This window comes from Monodon monoceros, unplaced genomic scaffold, assembly GCF_005190385.1.
Source record: "Monodon monoceros isolate NGI ecotype Baffin Bay Population unplaced genomic scaffold, NGI_Narwhal_1 Super_Scaffold_10, whole genome shotgun sequence".
Lineage (NCBI taxonomy): Eukaryota > Metazoa > Chordata > Mammalia > Artiodactyla > Monodontidae > Monodon > Monodon monoceros.
The window spans coordinates 46,585,186-46,609,919 of record NW_021703766.1 but is presented as its reverse complement, the minus strand read 5'-3'; the positions used below and the strand labels follow the sequence as shown (position 1 = coordinate 46,609,919).

The following is a 24,734-nucleotide window of genomic DNA, read 5'->3' as shown; positions in this document are numbered from 1 at the left end:
CACCCATCCACTCATTCATTCATTTGCCATCCACCCATCCATTCATCCATCCATCCATCCATCCACCACCCACCCACCAATTCATTCATTCATCCATCTACACATTCACTGATCCACCATTCCATCCATCCATCCATCCATCCACCATTCACTGAGTACCTACAATGCACTGGGTCATTCCAGCCGCCTCCATCAAGGACCACACAAACCCAAGAAGTAGAGGACTAGAGTGATGAGTTTGAGAAATATGAAAGGGATGTGCAAAGAGTGTGTGTGGTGATGGGGTCCTCACTGGACAATGAGGGAAGGGAGGGAGAAGAGGCGAAAGTCCTTACCCAGCTGGTGGATTGGCTGTCCTTGTCCTGTGAGGAGAAAGGACAGAGGGAGGACATGCTCAGAGAGGGCAAGACTGGTGAGACACAGGTGAGGGAGTGAGGCTCTCAGTAAGGTTCCAGGTAGGAACAGAGCCTAGACTGGGGTAATGCTCAAAGGTACAGCAAGCAAGTCACGGGCATCTGGGAGAGACGAGGTCCCTGTGGGCAGGTTGAAGGGGGCTGAGCACGGCTTTGGAGTTACCTGGGCGCCAGAGCACCAGGGGCACAGGGAGGCTCCAGGGTCCATCCCCAGCGGCGGTGTAGGCTGCCACGCACACCGTCAGGTTGGGAACAGACCTGTCTCCCCGCAGCTCCAAGGTCACTTCTCGCCTTAGCCCTACGTCCATTAGCACCTAGGACGTCCAGACGTGGCATCAGAGTAGAGCTCCAGCCCCTAACGCCTAAGCCTTCACGCTCAGCCTCAACTCCCCATCTTTCTCAAAGCCCTCTCCTCTCTCCTCATCTTCAGTCCCTCATCCCCTACCTCTTCCTACCCTTCATTTCTCATCCCCCATCCCGTCCTTTCCTTTCCGTTCTCCATCTCTACACCCACTAAAATAACAGCTCCACCAGGACTGGGACTTTGTCTCATTCACTCCCACGTCTTCAAGTCCCGGCATGATGCGTGGAACACGGTACTTGTGTTGAAGAACTGAATTCTCATCTTTTCACCCTCATCACTCCAGACCCTTCTAACTCCCCACCCTCTCTCCCGCCCCATCTCTCCACCCCAGGGTGCTGCTTGCTCAGGTAGTACCTTTGTGCCAATTAGGAAGAGGCACCCCTTCCTCAAGATGTTATGCCACTACCTGCTGTAAAACTGTCCTGGTACATATAGGTCTACTGAAACGCTTTGTACGTGATTCATGAATAGCCATCCCTAACCCTCTCCCGGACCCCTTTAACCGTCCCACAATGTGCCCTCCTAGCACAGTGTGATGGCGTCCTACCCAACCTGCTCAACTGTCCATGTCTGCCCTGTCGTCTTCTCCCCACCACTCCTCGCTCCTCCACAGCCCCTCCACCCCAACCTAGCCAGCAGCACCCACCTCGGGGGTATCCTGACCTCGATAGGCCAGCCGGTACCCTAACAGGGTGCCCTGCAGGGGCGCCCTTGGTTCCTGCCAATGCACGAGGGCTTGGCTTCCATTCCGCATGGCGCTAACGTTCTCAGGAGGGCCCAGGGGCACTGGAGGACAGGGAAGAGGGGAAGCTGGCATCCCCACCTCTTCCTGACCCCCACCCCTGTTCCCAGGAAGTAGGGCCAGGGTACAGAGGGCATGCACGTGGGCACCTCGTGCAGGCCTCCCATGAGCAGAAGCACAGGGGAGAGATGCCAGTGTGCCATGCTGAGGAGTCGGGGACGAGGCAGGAAGGAGTCTGAAGCCACATGGGTTAAACGGGCGAGAGGAGATGCCGGGGATCATACTGATGTACGCAAGGGTCAGTGGGGCAGTGAGCGACGTCTCCTGGCCACCAGCCCCTTCTTACCTCCCTCCGGTGTCTCCACAGGAAGCCAGTGGGTCCAGGGTGAGGGGCCTTGGCTACTGACACACGCCACCCGGATGTGGTAAGGGGTGTGAGGATGGAGGTCGCCCAGCCGCAGTTGGTGAGGCGGAACAGATGCTTGTAAGGTGAGGGGTTCCTCTGGGGGGTCCGGCTCTCCCAGCCAGGTGCCCACCCCATCGTCTGACAGCACAGCCTGGGGAGAGAGGGGCGCGTGAGGACAGGGTGGCCACGCAATCACTGGAGGTGCTCACACAACTCTCAGTGGTGGTGATCCTGCTGTGATGACACAATTTTGCGAGGATGTGTGTGTGTGTCACAACTCCATGTTAGTGCAACATGGGCACCTGAGTTTGCAAAACGAGGAGACCACCCAGCTGCGCAACATGGCTCTGCCATCACTTGCAAATGTCACTTCTGACAAGCCTTTCCCTCTCTGAGCCTCAGTTTCCTCATCTGGAAAACGGGGGCTTAGAGGAGCAAATGCCTTCCGGGGTTGCTTAAAGATTCAATGTAGGACAGTTGCACAGTGCATGGCAGGTGGTCGGCATCAACAATAATGACAGTGACAGTCAACCACAGGCAAAGGCAATGTCCCACAATAGAAGTCAGAAGAGGGAATTCCCTGGTGGTCCAGTGGTTAGGACTCCGTGCTTTCACTGCCGTGGGCCCGGGTTCAATCCCTGGTGAGGGAACTAAGATCCTGCAAGCCGAGCGGCTCAGCCAAAAGAAAAAATAGTCCGAAGAGTGGGCATCTCTGGGGGCTGAGGGAGCCTTCAAGGGAGCTGAGAAGTGTCTGCATCTTGATTCAGAGGGAGGTCACATAGGTTAAGCAATCTAGGTGTACACCAAAGATTATGCACATTATGTATGTTATACCTTAATTTAAAAAAACAAAAGCCTTGGGACTTCCCTGGTGGCACTGTGGTTAAGACTCCACGCTCCCAAAGCAGGGGGCCTGGATTCGATCCCTGGTCAGGGAACTAGATCCCACATGCCGCAACTAAGAGTTCACATGCCACAACTAAGGAGCCAGCGAGCCGCAACTAACACCCGGTGTAACCAAATAACTAACTAAATAAATAAGAAAAGCCTTTTACAAATCTGAACTCATTTGATCCTCACCTCAGCTTTGCGCTGTAAATATGTGCTGTGTTTGTGCCCGTTATACGGATGAGGACACTGAGGCTCAGAGAGATGAAATCACTGGCCCAAGGACACCAGCTTGTCACTGATGAAGTTGGAACCTGAACCCCAGCCTGTCTTCAAAACCTTTGCCCTACTGACAACAAGAATGTCCATTTAAGAGCATCAGTAATAGTAACAATACTTCTCTTCTGTTCAGAGAGGCAATGCAGCTTAGTGCTGAAGAGCAGGGATACTGCATCTGGTATTCACATCCAGCCTCTACCACTCCCTAGCTCTGCACCTCAGTTTCCTCATCGGTAAAATGGGATAACAACGGTGTTTCCCTACTTCGCAGGGTTAACTGAATTGACTCCCGTAAGTGTGTAGAAGAGTGTTTGTGCATGTCGAGAGTTTGTCATTATCATTTTGTGTGTGTGAGGTTGTCTGGCCATGAGTGTCAAACTCTGCACACCCTGCACAGCGGTACAGGCTGCTACACCCACCTGGTCGCCAGGAGTGGCACCATCAGGATGGCAGGGGCCACAGCTGGGGAAGACGTCTGTACAGCCCTTCCCCACAGAACCACAACCCGCCACAGCCACACAACCCACAGCCACACAGCTCAGGGGTGCTGCCTTCACCCTGGGGAGCAATCAGGCGATGTAACCACACCACACAGTGTGTTGGGAAGTTTACTGCTTAAGGCTCTAAAGCCAGATTCCTTTGGGTCCAAATCTTGGCTTGGATATTATTTGCCGCGTGATTTAGAGTGAGTGTCTTAACTTCCTTGGGTCTCAGTTCCTGTCTCTGGAAAATGGGCTTCCAAGAGTCCCTCCCTGTCAAGGTGCGAGGTTTAATGAAATGATGCACGTGAACTGGCTTGCCATCCTGTCAACAGCTAACATTTTTTGAGTGCCAGCTGTGTCCCAAGCACCTTGCCAAGCACATTCCTGGATGAGCAAATTGCCTTCTTACCACCACCCTATGGGGTCAATTTCTTTTTTCATTCCCATTTTACAGATGAGGAAACAGAGGCCCAGATTCAGCAGCTTGCCCAAAGTCACACAGTCCCCATGTGGGGAGACAACAGCATTGCAAGGCCTGGGGAGGAGATGAGCAGAAGGTGGGTAGCAGGATGGGGGGAGTAGGTCTCCATGCCTGATCTCTGACCCACAGTGACTGACCAGAAGGCGAACCTCTTCTGGGACAAAGGGGACGTGGGTGCAGACAGTCAGGCTCCCCCTGCCAACTCCACTTCTCTTTTCCCCGGGACGGCTGTGACCTCCCACTTGAACCCTTAGCCCATGCACAGCAGGAAGTGAGACCTGGAGAGGGAAGAGGGCACACTTCTGCTTTCTTGGGGACACTGGATGGATGTGGGTTGTGGGTACAGTTGGTGCCTGACCTGGCATTTGAGGTCTTCCCAAATCAGCCTGGCCTCTGGGATTGAAATGGTTTTATCCTTTTTAGCCATTGGGGAAGGAAGGTCACTTCCCCTCTCTGGGCCTCAGTTTCTTATCTTGAAAATGGGAAGATGAACAGCCACTACTTTCTGGGGTTAAAATGTCAATTCAATGTGAGGTTGTCTCCAGGGCCAGAGTCTTTCTTATAAGAAAGGCAGCTCCCGTTCAATCAAGCACTGGCTCTAAATGGTCTTTAGGAGGTCAGGAGTGCCCTTTGGGTTTGGCGAGACAAGGGTTCAAATTCCACATCTGCCACTTCCTGTCTGTGACTTTGGGCAAGTTGCTTAACTACCCTGAGCCTTAGTTACTTCATCTGGAAAATGGGTGTATCCATAGACCCTACTTCACAAACACTTGAGAGGCTGTGTGAAAAGCTGTAACGCAAGGCGCAGCACATAGGTGACATTCAATAAAAGTTGGTCATTTTCCATTATTGTCATCTCCCATCACAGACACTGTCCCATCCTCACTTAAACTCTCAAATCTCAGAGAACTTCAGGCCAGAACTGGATCTCATATTCAGAGATGTGTGTTGCTTTGTTTTTCTTATTCTAGAGCAGGAACAACTTCAGTGCCGAAGGCTGGGTCTAGCTCATCTCAATTGTTAGGTATTCTTCCAGCAAACATTCCCTAGTCGATGTCTGGCCTTGCGCTGGGCAATGAATAATAGGGACCCAGTGGTGGCTAAACCAGGCCAGCCCTGCCCTCCCAGAGCTCACAGTCCAGGGGGAGACAGACTCACCCCCAGACAGTGACAACCCAGGGTGGTCAGGGCTGGGACAGGAGAAGTACAGGGCTGTGGGTACCCAGTGATGATGGGCCCTGCTGTCTCAGGGCTCCCATTCCAGCTAGAGTCAATATCACTAACACTAAAAAAATGAAAACAGCCAATAGTGTTTTTTTTGGCAGTGCCACATGGCTTGCGGGATCTTAGTTCTCCAACCAGGGGCTGAACCCACGCCCTCGGCAGTGAAAGCACAGAGTCCTAACCCCTGGACCACCAGGGAATTCCCAAAAGCAGCCAATAGTTTATTACACATTTCCAAAGGTCCAGATACTATTTTGTTAATTGCATTCACTCATTGAATCCCCACAGCCAGCCTATCAGGTAGGTACCACCATTATGCCCATTTTATAGATGAGAGAACTGAGACCCAGGGAGGTTGTGTCACCTGCCCAAGCTCATGCGGCCAGCAGCTGGTGGAGTCAGGATTTGAACCCAGGACATCTGGCTTAACCCAAGCCTCTACTACTTCTCAACACATGAATGGGTGGGAAGGGCTGGTTTCCCAGGGACAGGATGAGGGCCTGTGGCTGTGGATGGAAGGAGGGCTGAGACGGAGGTGAGGAAAGCCTGAGGTCTCACCTGCAGGGTGCAGTGGGTGAGGGGATAAATGCCGCTCAGGCCTGGGGTCCAAGCTACCTCCAGCTCCGTCGGCTGGCTGGAAATCAAGTGGAGGTCGCGGGGCCGCTGGGGGAGCACTGTGGACAGAAGAGGGGAGGAGCTGACCCCTTGCCCAAAGCTCCCCACCCTGCCCTCAACTCCAGCTCTGACCTTTGACCCCAACGCCCCACCCTCTGACACCCAGCTCTCCAGCTCCCTTTCCTGTCACCTGTGATGGTGGCTGTGCGGGATGTGGTGACCCCCTTGGTGTTATGGGCTTCACAGGAGAAAGAAGCAGTCTTGTTCAGGCCTGGGGAGTCATATGAGGGAGGAGTCCAGTCAGAAAGGGGAAGGAGGGGCTCCCGGGCCACGCTGAGCATCCCTTCCACCACGCCCTACCTGACAGGGTCAGTCTGGCACCCAGGGGCACCTGCTTGAAGGGAGATTGTGGGAAAGGGAGATAATACATTGGGAACACAGGTCTCCATCCCCAGACACAACGCCAGCTAACACCCCACCCCACAGACACCCACACAGATAGAGACACATGCACACGTACACACACAGACATATACACTCAGAACCACATACATAGACGCACACAGGCACACACACTCATACACACGCTTATGCACAGAGATACACATACATACACAGATATACAGACGCACAGGAACACTCATACTCACACATAGACACACCAGACGCACGCACCAGCACACACATTTATACACACAGACGCACACAGAAACACACACTCACATACAGAAACGCACATACTCGGGGACTTCCCTGGTAGCGCAGTGGTTAAGAATCCGCCTGCCAATGCAGGGGACACGGGTTCCATCCCTGGTCCGGGAAGATCCCACATGCCGCAGAGCAACTAAGCTCGGGCGCCACATTTACTGAGCGTGTGCTCTAGAGCCCGCGAGCCGCAACTACTAAAGCCTGCATGCCATAACTACTGAAGCCTGCGCGCCTAGAGGCTGTGCTCCGCAACAAGTGAAGCCACCGCAGTGAGAAGCCCGCTCACCGCCTCGAAGAGTAGCCCCCACTCGCTGCAACTAGAGAAAGCCTGCACACAACAATGAAGACCCAACGCAGCCAAAAATAAACAAACAATAAATTAATTAAAAAAAAACAAGGTAATCAAAAAAAAAGAAACGCACATACTCATACCTAGACACACACAAACACACAGACGTACACACACTCACATATACACACAAGAATAGACACAATCACACTGAGCCACACAGACACCTGTCTCGAGGCGTACACATCTAATAGATACACACTTAAGAAACAGGCCCTCATGGGGGTGTGGACATGTAGAGGTGTTTGCTCATCGACAAGCTTAGCTGCTACCAATCCCTCTACCCCGCACTCACTCACTCTAGCTCCACTGGCCTCCTGATGTTTCTAGAAGGTACTATGCATGCTCCCACCTCAGGAAATCTGCACTTCCGTTCCCTCTGCTTGGAAAAGCATTCCCACAGACATCCACGTGGCTCCCTCCTGCCCACCTTCACATTTGTTACTCAGATTCCACCTTCCAGTCGCCTCTGTCCCCAACCACCTTGTTGAAAATTGGAACCTCCCCTCCACAACTAGCCTCTTCCCTGCTTTACTTTCTCTTTGATTCTTCTCATCACAGCATCCTTTACACAGTCCTACATATCCTGTTCACTGTGTGTTGACCCCACTAGCACGTCAGCCCAGGACGGTAGGGGTTTCTGTCTGTTTTGCCCCCTGCTGTATCCCCCCAGGGGCCTAAGATGGCCTGGCACACAGTAGGTTCTCCATAAATGTTTGTTGAATGAGTGGATGAATTTATGTACTTATGAGCACTTCCGGGTGTGTACGTAGCAACGTGAGCATGTGTAATTCTGTGGGTGAGTTCGTGTGTTTTTGAGTGTCTGGGGGTGGATTGCCTCCCCTTTCTCAGTGTGGTGGTGGTGGGAATATACACACACATGCACGCACACAGAGGCACGTACAAGTACACAGACAAACACAAGAGATGCAGACACACAAACACAGAGAGATACACAGCACACAGAGCTATACAACATACACAGATTCACACACACGGCAACAGAGACACGCGCACCCATAATGTCTGGGTGATAGGATGTAAGGAGGACCAAGTCTTCAGTCTATGTGTGACTGCAGATCTGTATCTGCCTGTGTTTCTCTGCGTGTCTGTGGATGCTATACGCGTGCGTCTCCTGCGTTTGTTCCGCGCTGTGCTGTGTTCCCACCACCACCAGCTACCGGCACACACCAAGTTTCCTTTTCTCAGTTAGCAGAGGGAGTAGAAGGAGGGAAAGGCGGCGAGGCCGGAAGGGGGGTGGGCAGGGAAGTTCCCCAGCTCCGCTGCCCAGGCCGCAGTTCCCAGCCAAGGTCAGGTGCCCGGCCCGCAGCCCCCGCTGCCCTGGGGAGGGACAGGACAGCCCCGGGTGAGCTGCCCGAGAGGGCGGGGTACCTGGGTCCCGTCCAGCCACCTGGCACGTGGGGGTCCGCCAGGGTCACCGCGCGGGAGCCCGCGCTGCCCGCCGCCGTTGGAGCCCTGGGGCGGGAGGGGGGTCTGGAGCCCGGTCCAGTTCCGACCGCAGCATTCCTGCCCCCGCGTGAGTCACCGGGGCGCCCCCCCAACCCCCGGCACTTCCGGCCGGACTGGGATCCCCCTTCCCGGGGCCCCAGCGGCCCGCACCTTGAGGGAGGGGGAGACAGGGGCGAAAGGGCCTAGGACCCCCTCCCCTCCGGCGCGCTCTCCCTCTACGACCAGCTCCAGATGTGCTTTCCAGATGTACCGTCCCTCTCCCCTTCGGCGCCCGGCGCCACCCTCCCCCACCCCAGAGCGCAGTTTGCTTTTTCCGAGGGAATTGGAGGGATGGAAGGAGAGAGGGGGCACGCCCTGAGTCAGATCCAGGGACAGACACACACAAACGGACGAAATTCCTTGATGCAGTACACACCACGAATTCCTACACACACAGTGAATCGCACTTAACATACAGGGGCCTACAGGGCACGCTACGGGCCCTAAAACAGAAAACTGGTTAACTATACAGGAGGATGCTGTTGCAGACACGCGGTGACACAAAAACATTCTCTATGACTGACACGTATACTCAAGGGGCTGACACTGACGCACATACACAAAGAGAGACACACACATACACGAACACAAACACGCAATCGAACGAGCACACACTGACTACAAACACCTAGCAACACAATACACACCTAGGCTGAAGCTGACAGACGCACAAACCTCCCCGCAGTTCGAGATACACCCACCAAGCAACAAGCGTACGTTGAGGTTGAAGTGGACAAACGGATACACAACAGGACACAAATCAGGTTGATGTTAACTGGCTCACACAGAAACACAGCCAAGCCTTCAAAACACAGCTGGACACAGTCAGGTTGCTTCAGACACATTCCTCAAGATGCAGGCTGATACGGAAGCACACACTTGCATCGACACACAGGGTTGCTGCAGACACACGAACGTGGAGATGCTGCCTTGTGCATATAGGTGGCACAGACACATATATACACACTGGCTGGTGAGTACCTCAAGTTCATCCACCAAGGGGCAGTCAGGGCTGGGACCGACATACCAGGAGAGCAGACAGAAGCAGAAGGGTGTTGTTACTACCTGCTGTGAATCACACACACACACACACACACACACACACACATGTCTATAGGGGTCCATGGGACAGAGTCACATACCAACATGCTCACCCTGTGACATATACACAGATATCACAGAGCCATCCATACACAGCCACAGGCAGTGGAACCACACCAAGAAACACACCAAGTTGTCCAATGACACATTCTGAGTCCACAAAGGAACAGAAGCTCCCACTAAGACACACTGACACCTAGAGGCACACACCTGTAAGCTGGCATTGTCTCTATGCAGGGAGGTATGGAAAATAGCCACAAGGCGCACTGCCATCCATCACTCTGCCATCTCTCCTCACACACACATATGCACTCCACCCTCTCACAGAGAGTCACAGCTGTGAACACACAAACACAAAGAAGGACAGATAGCAGGCCGACACTGGAGTACTTAGTCACACACACACACACACACACACACACACTGACAGCCCCTGAGAAACTTACAGAAACATGCCATAAAGACCCAAACACAGTGGGACAGACACCTAAGGCGACAGAAACATACCTAGTCTCACACACACACGCACGCACACACACACACACACACACTCTGAGACATACACAGAAGCCAGCCCTCACTAAGGTACACCCTCGTACAAACAGGTAGATGCACTGAGACACAGATCGAGAGGGACAGGGACACACCCAGACCTCCCACCCCGCCCCACACACAGAGACACACACAGAGATCCCCACCTGGCAGCTCCCTCACACGCTGATACACACACAGATCCTCTCACACCTGCGTCCCCCATTTCTCCCTCTTTCTGGGATGCGGTGGGGGAACCATCCCCCTCTCCCTCCCCTTTGCCCGGGTCCTGCCAGGCTGACTCAGGCCCCAGAGCTGTGGGCCTGAGTCACCCCTCTGGAGGCCGGCATGCTCACCCCTGCTTCCTCGTACACTCAGGGCCCCCGGAATGCTGGGAATGTGGGCACCTCCTTCCACCCTAAGAGACTCTCCGTCAGGAGTCCCCTCCCCATGCCAGCAGATGGAAGCAGCAGGTTGGGGATGCTGGAAGCCGATGCCCTCCAAGGTCCAGCCGCCTCCCTCTGACTGACTCAGCCTCCCTCATCTGTGTTCCTCTGCCTCTCCTTCCTCAGTGAGGGGAACTCCCTGTGCTCAGGGTCCCCCAACTCTGGCTGACCGCTGTGTGACCCCAAACTAGGTCCTGCCCCATCTGTGAGGTGTGGAAGGGGATGGTCACCCTGAGGCTGGGAGGGTTTCTCCTGTCACTCAGACCTGTCGTGTCTCTCTCCATCTTGGGTTACTTCTGTAAGGAGCTAGGGGAGAGGAAGGCCCAGTTGATTCCAGTGCCCTGCTTAGGGTCAAGGGCTGACACAAGGGGCATCAGACCCCCACACACTTGGCCATGGAGCAGCTCAGAGGAAACCCAGGACAAAGAATTCTCTGCAGAGAGGCTGGCATGAATGGAGGGGGAAAGAGCAGAGAGACGGAGAGACACACAGAGCAACAGAGAGAGATGGAGAACAGAGACAGAAAGAAAACATACAGAGGGAAACGAGATAGATGGGGACAGAAGTGCAGAGACAGAGATACACAGAGACAAAGAGAAAAAACTAGAGGGAGACTCAGAGACAGAGACAGATAGAGAAGGACAGCGGGACGAGCAGACCCTCACACAGAGGCATGAAGGGCTCCCCACTTCCATCCTGTCTGGCCCTCTACACTGAGCTGACCACATCCCTGGACTCACCTGGAACACGGAGTGTGTGCTGGGCACTGTGGTCCACGGTTGCAGCTAGGGAGACAGCATCCTGGAGCCAGAGTAGGTCCACGGGCTCTGGGGGTCCCTGGGCCCGGCAGCTCAGGTTGAAGGGAGTGTTGGCAGCCACAGTCCTGTCCTCAGGCTCCTCCAGGAAGTAAGGCAGACCTGGGCGGGGGGCAGTGGTGAAGGCTGGGGTCCCTCTGAGCCCCCTAGGTGTCTGACTCACCACTAGGATGTTGTAGGGTGCAGGGTCTTTGACCCCTATGTCTGACCCCTCAGGACACCTCTACACCCAGGAAACATGATCCCAATATCCGACTCTCCCCACCAATGTCTGAGCTCCAGGACATCTGAGCCTCTCATGTCTCTTTTCCAGAATGTCTTACTCCTTCCTGCTCTTCATGCCACTTTATCTATGAGGAAAGTGAGGCCCCTGGGGGGTGAGGGAGAGGGTTAAGTTGTGCCTCAGACCCTTGATCTGACCCCCGAATGTCCTGCCCCAACCATGTGTGACCTCAGGACACCTGACAGACCCAAAGATATCTCCCCCCCTGCCCAAAACATATTATCTTGTGCAGGCCTGCCCCCAATAATTTATAGACCCCTCCAGCTGCCTGACCCTCCAAGATCTCTGACATTCTTAGGTTGTACGTCCCCAATGCACGCCATGAATCCTCCAGCACCCTCTGACCCCTCAGGATTCTTGGTCTCCCACGACCTCTGAGCCCAGGGCTCACCCTCCAGCCCGACGTAGCCAGGCTGGGACACGAAGGTCTTTCTGCCCAGGACCACGGCACACTGGTACCATCCAGCGTCTGAGAGCTGCAGGGACGAGATTCTGACAGGGCAAGAGGAGGGACAGAGAGGTTCAGGGTCAAAGCTGCACCCGGGGAGGGGGTCCTCAGAACTGAAAGAGGAGAGTCTGGGCTGGAAACTCGTAAGACCGAATAAGTGGGTACTATTATTAACTCATTTTACAGAAGAGGAAAGTGAAAGCCAGGGTTAGTTATGTCACATGCTCAAAACCGTGCAGCCAGCGAGTGGCCACACTGGGGTCCAACCCAGGTGGGCTCCTGCGAGTGACTCTGCAGTCACCATGTGATGGAGGTGGGGACACAGGGGTCAGGAGGGATGCGGGTCGTGTCTGGTTAGGGGAGGCCGGGCACCTGAGTTGGCTGACCACTTTCCAGTCATCCTGCCCGTCTTCGCCCAGGGGCACCTGGGTCTGGGTGCTGTCTGCCAGCTCTAGGACCTGTCCATCCCGAAGCCAGGTCACCTCGGGGGGCTCCCCCTGAACCTGGAGCTCACACCGAAGGGCCCCCATGAGTCCTCGGGCACCAGTGATGTTCCCTGGACTCCTCACGAAGGGGTGCCCCTCAGCCTGTGGGCCTGCAGGGAGATGGGGAAGAATTCACTCAGGAAACCCTGCTCCCCTCCGACTCCTTGGTTCCACCCGTGCCGGCCTGCCTACTGCCAGGACCCCGCCAGGCCCTTAGGCCCACATAGTTGCAGAGTGACCTCAGTAGGGGGTGTGGAGGGTAGAGGCTTTGAGGGGAAGATGGGAGCCTTCCCAGGGGACTGGGGTCCGGCCTCCAGCCTCCGTCCGTTGGGAGTAGGCCCGGGGTCTGGCAGCCTCCCACGCCCCGGCAGGCCTGCCCTCCCTTAGTGTCTCTAGAGACTTGACAGATTAGGCTGGTGGATGGTGGGGAAGAAAAGGGAATGGGAGGGAGAGGAGAGAGAGAGAAACAGGGAAGGAGAGTCAGAGAGAGGAACCAGAGAAAGTCAGGCAGACAGAGAGGGACAGAAACCCGGCGCGACAGAGGATAAGAGATGGAGAGAGACACCCCAGAGGGGAAAAAGTGGTAGGAGAGACACACAGAGGGAAATGGACAGAAAGAGACAAAAACAGACTGACAGAGACAATGATAGAGACACTTAGGGCATAGGGAGAGATAAAGACAGAGACTGGAGAGAGAGAGAGAAATGGAGACCCACAGAGATGGTAGGATTGGAGGCAGAGTCCCTGGCCCCAGAGGTGGAACGCGCAGACAAACAGCCATGGGGTAAGGAGAAGTGGGGGTGACAGTGACGAGGGACTTCCCCTAGGGCTCTGGAGCCTCCTCATCCCGCTGCCTGACTTAGGGGTCCTTTCTGGAAGATTCCTTTCCGGGCAGCCCCCAGCTCAGCCCCTCTCCCCAAGGCCCCCAACTCAAGTCCAGCCCCTACCCTTGCCCTCAGCTTCTCCTGTCTGTCTGTCTGTGTCCATCTCTTCCCATCTCTGACCCTCTTAGTTTCTGTTTCTTGCCCTTCTGCTCTCTCAAGAGTCCCTTTTTCCTTCCCTCTCTTGGTTTGTCTCTGTGTATACCCTCCCCCTCTGTTGTCCCAAGAAAACTCCCTGAGCCAGACCAGGACTCCCGACTCACCCCCCTCAAACACCTGCCATCCATCCCTCTCCTTTCCCTCCTCCCCCAGCGCCCCCCATCACTCACCCTTGGGAGCCACGCACCCCCAGCAGCACAGCGCCCAGCACCAGGCCAGCAGGACCCTGCCCATCCTCGGGGCACCACGCAATCAATGCCAAACTTTCCTCAGAAGTTGCTGGGCACCCCGTGGGGGAGGGGGCAGGGCCGGGTTGTGCCCGGCCCTCCCCCCAGCTCCGGGCTCCCCGGATTTGGCACTGCCCGCCTAGCACAGCGGAGCGGGGGGCGCCCTCAACCGGCTCTGCTCAGCGGCGCCTTCCCAGCTCCCCTGCCTCCTTCTCTCCCTCCCAGATTTCGGGCAACGCTTTCCCCGCCCCTGCCCCCCCCCCCCCGCCGCCTCCGCCCACCGGCCGGAGCCCAAGGGGCCACCTGGACTTCAAGGGGTTAACGCGGAGAGAAGAGGACCAGCTCTGTCTTAAAGGGGCCCTGGAGGGAGGCTGAGGAGGGGGAAGGGGGCCCCAGGTGGCTATGCCCCTAATCGTGGGCCAGCGAGGCAGGGAAGCTGTGCGTCTCCCTATCCCGGCTCTGGGCGCTGTCCCTCTGGGCTCTCTCAATGTCTGGTAAACATTCCTCCAGAACTCCTCTCCCCTCTGCGAGGCCCCCCTCCCCTGCCTCCACCCCCAGCCCAGCCCAGCCAGGCACTCCCCCTCTCACTCACAGCTCCTCAGACAAGGACACACACACACACACACACACACACACACACACACACTCACAGATGTCATCCACACACAGAGGCTGGGACAGGAGGAGACACGCAGGGGCACGCCACCGGCTCACACTCAGACAAGCCAGGTCAGGAGCTCCTCCATTCGTGGAGAAACCTCAGAAACCAGAAACGGGAGGACACTGCTGCGTGGGCATCCCTGGGGGAAGACTTGGGGAGACGTGGATCCTCATACAAAAGAGATCCACATGGGCACGGAAACAGGACATCAGTGGATGGGCCCTCACGGGGGTGCCCAAAGACCTGGGTGGGAATCCCGCCTCTACCACTAACCCTGTGACCTTACAAGTGACTGGCCTCCCTGAGCCTCGCTTTGTCCATCTGTAAGGTGGGAACAGCAATAGAACCCACTTAGCAGGCTACGGGGAAGCTGTCCTGGGACAGTGCATGTGCAGTTTTTTGCACGTGGTGACGACAGCTGACAAGGTGCCCTTGATTTTTTGCATCTCATCTGTGTGTCTCTCTGTGCACTTGCATGGCTGTCTCCCTCTCGTGGATTGTGTATCCTGATTCTTGTAGATCCAAGGCCTGTGTGCCGGTTCTCCTGCTTGTCCGTTTACTTCTCACCATGTGTTTTGCACGTGGTGGAGTGGGGGGGGGGTCTCTGCAAGCCTGAGTGTCTGTGTAGGAGGGGGCTGGCCACCCATCTCTCTGCTCTTGGCTGTTCTGTTTGTGTATTGGCATCCCTACAGCTTCTTATAAACTCCTCTCCTTTCAGCCTCCCGATGTCTCTTCCATCTGCCTCTTCTCACTCCGAGGAGTACAGCCCCATCCTTTCCCACAAGGACCCGGCCTTGGCCTCCTCCCTGGCCTCCCCCCAGGCCTCCTTGCCTCCACTCTTACTCCCTCCAGCCCATCTCCCATTCATAAGCAGAGGGATGTTTCTGAAACTCAAATCTGACCCTGTCCCCTCCCTGCTTAACCTTGGCTCCCCACTGCCCTCTGGGCGAGCTCCCGGCTCCACAACCTGGCACTCAGGGCTCTTCTCCATCAGCTTTCCTGAGGTGTGTCATTTGTGTCCCATTTCAGTGACAGCCTCAGCATCTATTCTGCCACCCAAGCCCGACCCTCAGGGTCCTCTTGGACAGCCCCCACCCTCAATAAGTTTCCAAGTGCCAAGGAGGATTCGATTTAGCTCCACAAACCTTTCTCCTGCCTGGCCTTGCTGTCCTCCCCATGGTCTCACCCTGGTCCAGCCCCATCTTCTCCCACCTGGACCCCTGCTCTGGCCTCCTCCTTGGTCTCCTGGCCTCCACTCTCTCTCCCTCTAACCTGTCAACAGCAAGAAGAATGTCTCTCAATCCCAAATCAAACCCTTTTCCACCTTTGCCCCAAACCTTCCAAGATAAACCCCCAAACTGCTTGCCTTGACCCCTCATGTCCACCTGGCTCCTTTCTCTTGTTCACAAGCTTTAGGGCCTCCTCCTGCAGCTCTATGCCCCCAACTCCTACACACCCTCAGCCCCATCTCAATTGTCCCTTCTCCTTGGCATCACTGCCTGGGCCTTCCCAGTCAACTCTAGGTCCCCGTGTTGTTCACTCCTAACACTTTGTCCTTTGCTTTGGCTTGGGTTGTCACAATATATTTATTGGTGTGACCGTGTGTCTCATGGTCTGTGGGCTCTGGGAGTGTAGGCACTGGGTATATCTTTGGTACCACTGTGTCCGCACCACCATGTAAAAGACCTTTCATAAAGGGGTCAATTAATTATTGTGGCATTTTGGGGGGACGCAAATATGTGCCAAGGTCTGCCCACTTGTCTGAATACGCTGGGTGACCCTACACACCTAGGACACAGTGGACCCAGCTGTGTGCGTGGCCAACTTGAATCTGTGTTCGTTCTTTCAAGAACTATTTGCTGAGTATCAAATATGTGTTTGCAATTGGCTTTCAAATGCATTTTATTTATTTATTTTTTTATACATAGTATTTTAATTTTATTTTTTATTTTATTACGGTCCCGCTGTGCGGCATGTGGGATCTTAATTCCCCCACCAGGGATGGAACCCTAGCCCTACAGTGGAAGCACAGAGTCTTTTAAATGACTGGACCCCCAGGGAAGTCCCTCAAACGCATTTTAAAAATGAGATGGGGGAATTCCCTGGCGGTCCAGTGGTTAGGACTCGGTGCTTTCATTGCTGAACCGCTGAAGGTGCTGGCTCCTATCCCTGGTCGGGGAACTAAGATCCTGAAAGTCGTGAGGCGCGGCCAAAAAAAAAAAGGTGAGATGGACAGGTGGATAGAAATGTTCCCTCTGCCAGAGGCGGGGATTCCACAGTGAGCAAGGCTGCCCTCATGGAGCTCATATTCCAAGTGGAAGAGGGAGAAAAGCCAGAGAAATATTTATCAGAAATTTTTATCAAAATATTTATTGCAACACGGGAAGTGAAGAAAAATAAAGTTGCGGAAGAGATATCAAGGGGAGCGGGGGGAGTGCCATTTTAGAGAAAGTAGTCAGGGAAGTGCTCTCTGAGGTTATGATCAAGTTCTGAAGTAAATTAGCAAGTGAGTCATATAGGAAAGGGCATTCCAGGCAGAGGGAACAGCCGGTGCAAAGGCCTGGGGGCAGGCCTGCAGGGAACTTCAAGGAGAAGACCCGTGTGGCTGGAATGGATGGGGGTCAGGGAGTAGGTGAGATCAGGGAGGGCATTGGCCTGGGGAGGAGGACTTTGGCTTTTATTCTAAATATGACAGAATGCACTAAGGGGCTATTCCCCCCACCCAGCTTTACTGAGGGATAATTGGCCAAAATGTATAAATTTAATGGGGAATTCCCAGCGGTCCAGTGGTTAGGACTTGGCCCTTTCACTGCTGAGGGCCCAGGTTCGATCCCTGGTTGGGGAACTGGGGAACTAAGATCCCACAAGCCATGCAGCGTGGCAAAATAAATAAATAGATAGATAGATAGATAGATAAATAAATAATAAATTTAAGGTGTACAACATGATTTACTACATGTATATATTGCAAAGGGATTACCACAATAAAGTTAATTAACCCATCCATTACCTCACATAGTTACCATTTTTTGGTGTGTATAGTGAGAGCATTTAAGATCTACTCTCTTAGTAAATTTCAAGTATACAATACAGTATTAGCTATAGTCACCATGCTGTACATTAGGTCCCCAGAACTTATTCATCTTGTAACTGAAAATCTGTACCCTTTGATCAACATCTCCCCATTTCTCCCCCACCCCCAGCCTCTGGCAACAACAATTCTTTTACTTAATTAAGTAATTATTAATTAATTTTTATTGCGAGACAATTGACATATAACACTATATTAGTTTCAGATGTACACAGTGATTCTATATTTGTATATGTTGTGAAATGATCACCACAGTAAGTCTACTTAACATCCATCACTACGCGGTTACAATTTTTTTTCGTTATGAAACTTTTAAGATTTACTCTCTTAGCAACTTTCAAATGTATAATACAGTTTTATTAACTATAGTCACCATGCTACATGACATCTCTCTGTTTCTATGAATTCAGCTTTTTTAGATTCCACATGTAAGTGAGATCATACAATATTTGTCTTTCTCTGTCTGACTTATTTCACTTAGCATAATGACTTCAAGGTCCATCCATGTTTGTCACAAATGGCAGGGTTTCCTTTTTTTTATGGCTGAATAATATTCTGTTATATATCTATATCACATTTTCTTTTTTTTTATTTTTTTTTTTTAAATTTTGTCTGCGTTGGGTCTTCGTTGCTGCACGTGGGCTTTCCCTAGTTGCGGCGAGCGGGGGCTACTCTTTGTTGTGGTGTGCAGTCTTCTCATTGCAGTGGCTTCTCTTGTTGGGCGGAGCATGGGCTCTAGGCACGTGGGCTTCAGTAGCTGAGGCTCGTGGGCTCTAGAGCGCAGGCTCAGTAGTTGTGGCACACAGGCTTAGCTGCTCCGTGGCATGTGGGATCCTCCCAGACCAGGGCTTGAACCCATGTCACCTGCATTGGCAGGCAGATTCCTAACCACTGTACCACCAGGGAAGCCTGTCACATTTTCTTTATCCACTCATCTGCTGACACTTAGATTGCTTCTGTATCTTGGCTATCGTGAATAATGCTGCCATGGACACAGGGGTGCAGATATCTCTTTTGGGATACTGATTTTGTTTCCTTTGGATATACACCAAGAAGTGGGACTGCTGGATCCTATGACAATTCTATTTTTAATTTTTTGAGGAACCTCCATATTGTTTTCCATAGTGGCTGCACCAATTTACATTCCCACCAACGGTGCACAAGGGTTCCCCACTGGGGGGCAGAGCAGGGGAGAGACCTGATTTGATTTGCTATTTTTTTTGCGGTACGCGGGCCTCTCACTGTTGTGGCCTCTCCCGTTGTGGGGCACAGGCTCCGGACGCGCAGGCTCAGCGGCCATGGCTCACGGGCCCAGCCGCTCCGCAGCATGTGGGATTTTCCCGGACCGGGGCACGAACCCGCGTCCCCTGCATCGGCAGGTGGACTCTCAACCACTGTGCCACCAGGGAAGCCCGGTTGTGACTCTTAAAAAGTGGATTTTAGGGAATTCCCTGGTGGTCCAGTGGTTAGGACTCTATGCTTTTCACTGCTGTGGGCCTGGGTTCAGTCAGGGAACTAAGATCCTGCAAGCCATGTGGCCAAAAAAAAAAAAGAAAAAAGAGTGGATTTTAAAGGGGAGTTATTTTCTTAATAAGTTAGGAGTCTTTGTTGGGCATAATGAAAGTTTTGGGTATAGATAGTGTGAAGGTTATACATTGTGAATATATTTAATGCCACTGAATCGTACACTTGCAAGTGGTGAAAATGATAAATATTATGTTATGTATATTTTACACCCCCCCCCCAAAAGAACAAACTGAACACCACACTGATTGTAAAGACTTTTACTTTGGGGTCCAATAATTATTGTTTAAGACATTTTGAGTTTTTGTTTTTCTTTTGCCTGCTACTGGGATCATCCTAATTCATGCCAACTTTCATATCGATGCGGTGCAAGGTCCATCCTTCCTCAAATAAATGAATTTGCTGGTATTTCTGATCCCAAGGTTCCCTGAATGTGAATTTTGAGTGCAAAGGAAAGCAAGTCATTGCCTTAATTTAAAAGGAGGAAACCTCAAACCTCATTCATTCCTTTTCATATCACACTGACATAAAAAGTAGTAATAATAAATCCAAGAACTTAGCACGTATTTTGTTCCTATTAAGTGCCAGAATTTTTCACATCTCTGCTTTTAAGTTTGGCAAGTCTTTTAGATGCTAAATCCTCAGTGAAGGTGTCATCAACTAGAAAGTGGCAAAGTTAGGACCTGATCCCCATCGCCTCTTTCTATTTTCCATCATATCACTGTTTTGTGCTACCTCTGTAGAATTTAAGCCAAAAACTAAAGTGATAACATCATGGAAAATTTTTAAAAAAAAAGGAAACTTTAGCTAACGATCTATGCATTGCTGAAGCATTCAGAGGTCGATGTCTGCAATTTACTTTTTGGTTTGTTTTTGGCCATGCAGCGTGGCACGCGGGATCTTAGTTCCCTGATCAGAGATTGAACCTGCGCCTCCACAGTGGAAGTGTGGAGTCCTAACCACTGGACCGCCAGGGAATTCCCTGCAATTTATTCTGAAATGCCTAAAAAAATGAGCTGGCTGGGCAGGTGGAAAGAAATGTGCTAATGCAGCATGGCAACCAAAGTGGGAGAGCCTAGGCGGTAGCCCATGGGTATTCCCGTATAATCCCCTTAACTTTGCTGCATGTTTGAAAATTGTCATAATAAAATGTTGGGGGGAAAAATGTCCTTTACTATTAGAAATGTGTATTCAATTATTTTCTGAGATTTGCTTTAAAATCACTGTAAGAGAGTGATAGATGAAATAAAATTAGCCGAAAGTTGATGATTATCGAATGAGGCCCGGTCATGGGCCCACGGGTTCATTGTACTATTCTCTCTACTGGTGTGTGTTTGAAAACTCCCTTATTAGATAATTGACAAAGAAAAAGATACTTCTGGCTCTCTAGTGAAGAGAAGGGAGGAGGGAAAGGGTGGCAGGAGAGGCCAGAGTGAGGGTAGGGTTTGTGTTTCGGCATCTGCTTTCAGTTTGGGAGGGTGCCCAGGGTGGGAAGTGGTCACCTTCGGTTTTTCCCTAACTGAGGCCCCCCAACTCCCCTACCCGCACGCCTCCCACCCCCTGCCCTAGGCCTGCAGTTCTGCCCACCCTCCAACATCAGCCTCACCGGAAGTGAGGCACAGGACAGCTCCCCCCTCCCCGCACGCCGCCCCCCCCCCCCGCCACCTCCACATCTGCTACTGATGTCAACAGCCAGGGTAGGCGGGGGCCATGTTTTTCGGTTCCCGCCTAGCCTCCAGGGAGGGGTGGACACCCCCATCCCCACTCCTTACTCACAATGATGGACACTGTCACACACATACTAGGCCCTGCCCTGGGCCAGAGACAAAATTTTATTGCAAAACGGAGACCTTCGAGTCACAGGGACGTCAGACCTGGCCTCTTCCCTGTAACGGGGAGTTGGAATCTGGCTCCATCCACTGGGTCTAACTGGAGGCGGGTGGGGGGAGCAGGGGAGGTTTTCAACATGGTTATATAAGCTGGAGTGTGTGTGTGTGTGTGTGTGTGTGTGTGGTGTGTTCCCCTGATCTGAGTTTCCACGTATGTCCAAGTTTACTTTGTCCCCAGGCTTGTGCACAATTGCACACTGGGGTCTGTCTGTATTTGGGAGCATTTGGGGGATCAGGCTGCCTGGAAAGGGGTGCCCTTGAGGGCTGAAGGTGTGGAGGAGGCCAGGGCTGGGCCTCCGCAGGAGTCGTATATCTTAGCGGGAAGATACCCTGGAGGCGGGCGGGTGTCCCACATGTGCTGGCTGTGTGGTTCAGTGGTTGGGGGCATGTGGATGACGACAGTCTTATGCCTGGATAGCGGTACGGTCACTTGAGGGCTGAGGACAGAGATGGTCTCTGTGTGGTGACATGAGGTGGCATGGGGCATGTTCTCTGCTCTAGGCTCCCAGAGATGGTGGCCCTGGTAAGTCTGATGAGTTAAGAGGGCACGTGGGCTGCAAACACTGTGGCTGTTTCCGTGGCTTGTGAAGGCGGCAGCTGAATCCCCACGTGTGGGTTGTGGGTCCGGGGGAGCTGTGCTGTGTATGAGTTGGTGGGTTATCCGGGCATGTGGTTGTGATTCCAGATGGACTAAATTTGTCAGTAGAAAGCTGCGTGGCCGAGTTGCCTTGTGGCCCTCGTGGGTGTGTCTGGGTGTGTGGTTGCGTGGTCTGATGACCCTGTGCATGTGTAGGCTGAATATATGTGTGACCGACTCTAGAAAACAGCTACAGGTGTGCGAAAGTGGCTGCCTGTGGTGTAGGCGTGTGGCTCAGGAGACACAGCCATGTCCATGGCAACCGCCAAGGCTGCTACCTCCCAAGTTTCCCTTCTTCATCCGGTCCACACGGTGGAGTGGGGTGGAGGTCAGCGGGGCCGGAATTGCAGCTGGAAGGCTTGGGGGATGTTGAAAAGGCCACTGACGGCCGGCTGGAGGTTCAGGGCACCCGGTGGGCACGGGTTCCCCAGCGAGAAGGCCTGCAGGATGGCGGTGAACAGGAGGAAGAGCTCGGTCCGAGCCAGGCCCTCCCCGAGGCAGACACGCTTACCTGGAGGGGAGACAGATGGCGCTGTGCCAACCATCCTCACACCCAGGCCTGTGGGAGGACCAGTGGGTAGACAGGGGCGGACCCAGCAGATACCTAAGGAGAAGGGCAGGAAGGCCTCGTGCTTTTTGAACTTTCCGTCTGCATCCAGGAATCGTCCTGGGTTGAACTCCTCGGGCTGTTTGAAGACCTCAGGGTCATGCAGGATGGAACCAAGGAGGGGGAAGACCTCCGTGCCCTGAGGGGAGATCATAACAAAACTACAAACATCCCTCACCCCGCAGGCCTTCAGTCCTCGAGGGTGGAGCACAAGAGTCTGGTGTGTTGGGGAGACCGGTTCACGGAACACAGCGGCATCAATGTTTATCGAGTGCTTGTTATGTGTCAGGCACTTTATTAATCATTACGTATGTATCGCCTCATATGTAATAGGTACATGTATTATACTCACACACACACACTCACAAACATACACACAAACTCACTAAATCTTTTTAACAAGTCTAGGGAACAGTTAGTAATATGATCCCATTTTAAAGATGGGGGAGGGACCTCCCTGGTGGTCCAGTGGCCTAAGACTCCGCGCTCCCAATGCAGGGGACTCAGGGTTCGATCCCTGGCCGGGGAACTAGATCCCACATGCATGCCACAACTAAGAGTTCGCATGCCACAACTAAGGAGCCCTCTTGCCGCAACTAAGACCCGGCACAACCAAATAAATAAATAAATAAAATATTTAAAAAACCAAACCAACGAAAGATAATGTCTTAGAGGCTGCTTATAAGGCGGGGAAGATAACTGTCCACTGGTTAAACAGGGTGCTAGGAACAGTCAGGTCTGTAACTCGGTAGTACAAATGGATTAAAGGATAGGGCTAACACTGATGCAACAGTGTGGAATATTAAAAAAAAAAAAAAAAAGATGGAGGACTTCCCTGGTGGTCCAGTGGTTAAGACTCCGTGCTCCCACTATAGGGGGCACGGGTTCGATCCCTGGTCAGGGAACTAAGATCCTGCAAGTCGCGTGGTGCAGCCAAAACAAACAAAAAGTGGGAAAACAGAGGCCCAGAGAACGTAAGCAACTTGCCCAAAGCAACATTTGGACGTGGCAGAGCTTGTTATTTTTATGTTTGTTTTTAAACTTTGGGGCTATGTTGTGATTCAGCTGTGGCTGTCCTAAGGCACTTGGCTAAGAGTCCAGCTTTCTGCCACTATGATCTTCTGGAGGTGAAGGGTGGGTGGATGGGGGCTGCCCATGAAGGCTTCCCCTGCCCAGGTTTGGGGAGAGGGGCAGCCCCTTCCACTGAGATCAGAGTCCCCATGTTCCCAGGACTGTGGTGGAGGGTGAAGGAAGGTAGGGAGTACGAGGAGAGGGCGAGGGATCTCCTTTGTTAGGGATTCTGCTGGCTAATGGGGCTCCGAGTTGGGAAGGTGAGTGAGGCTTCAAGAAAAGGTCAGGCTAATGTTGTTAAAATAAGAGAAAGGCAGATAGCAGTGTTTAACCACTGCTAAAGCATAGGCTCTGGGTTCAAATCCTGCCCCTACTGCTTGTAGGCTGGGAGAGCTTGCCAAGTCTTCTAACCTATCAAGGCCTCAGTTTCCTCATTTGTAAAATGGGTGTGATAATGATGATAACGATGTGATAATGATGTAGTGCTGCTCTGAAGATTAAATAAGGTAATACATGTAAAGCATTTAGAATAATACCTGGCACAGAGCAGATCCTCGATCACAGACGCCTGTTATTGCTATTATCATTATCTGTAGTTGCAAGAGTCATTGCTGTAGCAATAGTCGCTGCTGTGGTGTACATAGGAGCCCCACCCCCGGCACAAAGAGCTCATTCGGTGTTTAACAAGCATCGTTTCACAGATTCCTTACAATCCCAAGATGATACTATTATTACTCCCAATTTAGAAGAGGAGGGACTTCCCCGGTTGCACAGTGGTTAAGAATCCACCTGCTGGGGGCTTCCCTGGTGGCGCAGTGGTTGAGAGTCCGCCTGCTGATGCAGGCGACACGGGTTCGTGCCCCGGTCCGGGAAGATCCCACATGCCGCGGAGCAACTAAGCCTGTGCACCACAACTACTGAGCCTGCGCTCTAGAGCCCGCGAGCCACAACTACTGAAGCCCGCGCGCCTAGAGCCCGGGCTCCGCAACAAGAGAAGCCACCGCAATGAGAAGCCCGCACACGGCAACAAAGTGTAGCCCGCGCTCGCCGCAACTAGAGAAAGCCTGTGTGCAACGGAGACCCAACGCAGCGAAAAATATATAAATAAATTAATTAATTTAAAAGAAAAAAAAAAAAAGAAGAAGAGTAGATGGAGGTTCAGAGGGTGAAGTGATTTGCCCAAGGTCTCAGCTAGAAAACAGCAGGACTGGATTCTAACTGCTATGAACTGGATTCTACAATGAAGCTCAAGGAGGGAGCAGCTTGCCCGGAAGGCACCTTCGGTTTCCAGGGAGAGGTCGCCCCCTAGTGGTGCTGGTTCTGAGTTGCTCTGGAATGAAGGGGCAGGAACTGAGAGAGAGAGAGAGAAAGAGTGTGTGTGTGTGTGTGTGTGTGTGTGTGTGTGTGTGTGTGTGTGT

General features: G+C 52.8%; 2 protein-coding genes across 4 annotated transcripts in view; both read right to left on the bottom strand.

The window, feature by feature from the left end:
- AXL (AXL receptor tyrosine kinase) overlaps positions 1-14,023 on the bottom strand; it is a 30,841-nt gene extending 16,818 nt beyond the window's left edge. Inside the window, exons 1-10 of one of the 2 annotated variants that reach the window (XM_029210394.1) lie at positions 13,780-14,023; positions 12,457-12,679; positions 12,028-12,128; positions 11,279-11,455; positions 6,085-6,165; positions 5,838-5,953; positions 1,866-2,076; positions 1,424-1,563; positions 577-727; positions 336-362 (exon numbers count right to left, since the gene is read on the bottom strand). In XM_029210394.1, coding sequence (XP_029066227.1) covers positions 336-362; positions 577-727; positions 1,424-1,563; positions 1,866-2,076; positions 5,838-5,953; positions 6,085-6,165; positions 11,279-11,455; positions 12,028-12,128; positions 12,457-12,679; positions 13,780-13,843 — 1,291 coding nt within the window. In that variant the 5' untranslated portion in view covers positions 13,844-14,023. The remainder of the gene's footprint in view (positions 1-335; positions 363-576; positions 728-1,423; positions 1,564-1,865; positions 2,077-5,837; positions 5,954-6,084; positions 6,166-11,278; positions 11,456-12,027; positions 12,129-12,456; positions 12,680-13,779) is intronic. The other variant, XM_029210403.1, reaches the window with a different exon arrangement.
- Positions 14,024-21,499: 7,476 nt separating this feature from the next.
- LOC114890052 (cytochrome P450 2S1) overlaps positions 21,500-24,734 on the bottom strand; it is a 12,527-nt gene continuing 9,292 nt past the window's right edge. The window contains exons 8-9 of one of the 2 annotated variants that reach the window (XM_029213572.1): positions 22,243-22,384; positions 21,500-22,149 (exon numbers count right to left, since the gene is read on the bottom strand). In XM_029213572.1, the coding sequence (XP_029069405.1) occupies positions 21,968-22,149; positions 22,243-22,384 (324 nt within the window). In that variant the 3' untranslated portion in view covers positions 21,500-21,967. The remainder of the gene's footprint in view (positions 22,150-22,242; positions 22,385-24,734) is intronic. The other variant, XM_029213571.1, reaches the window with a different exon arrangement.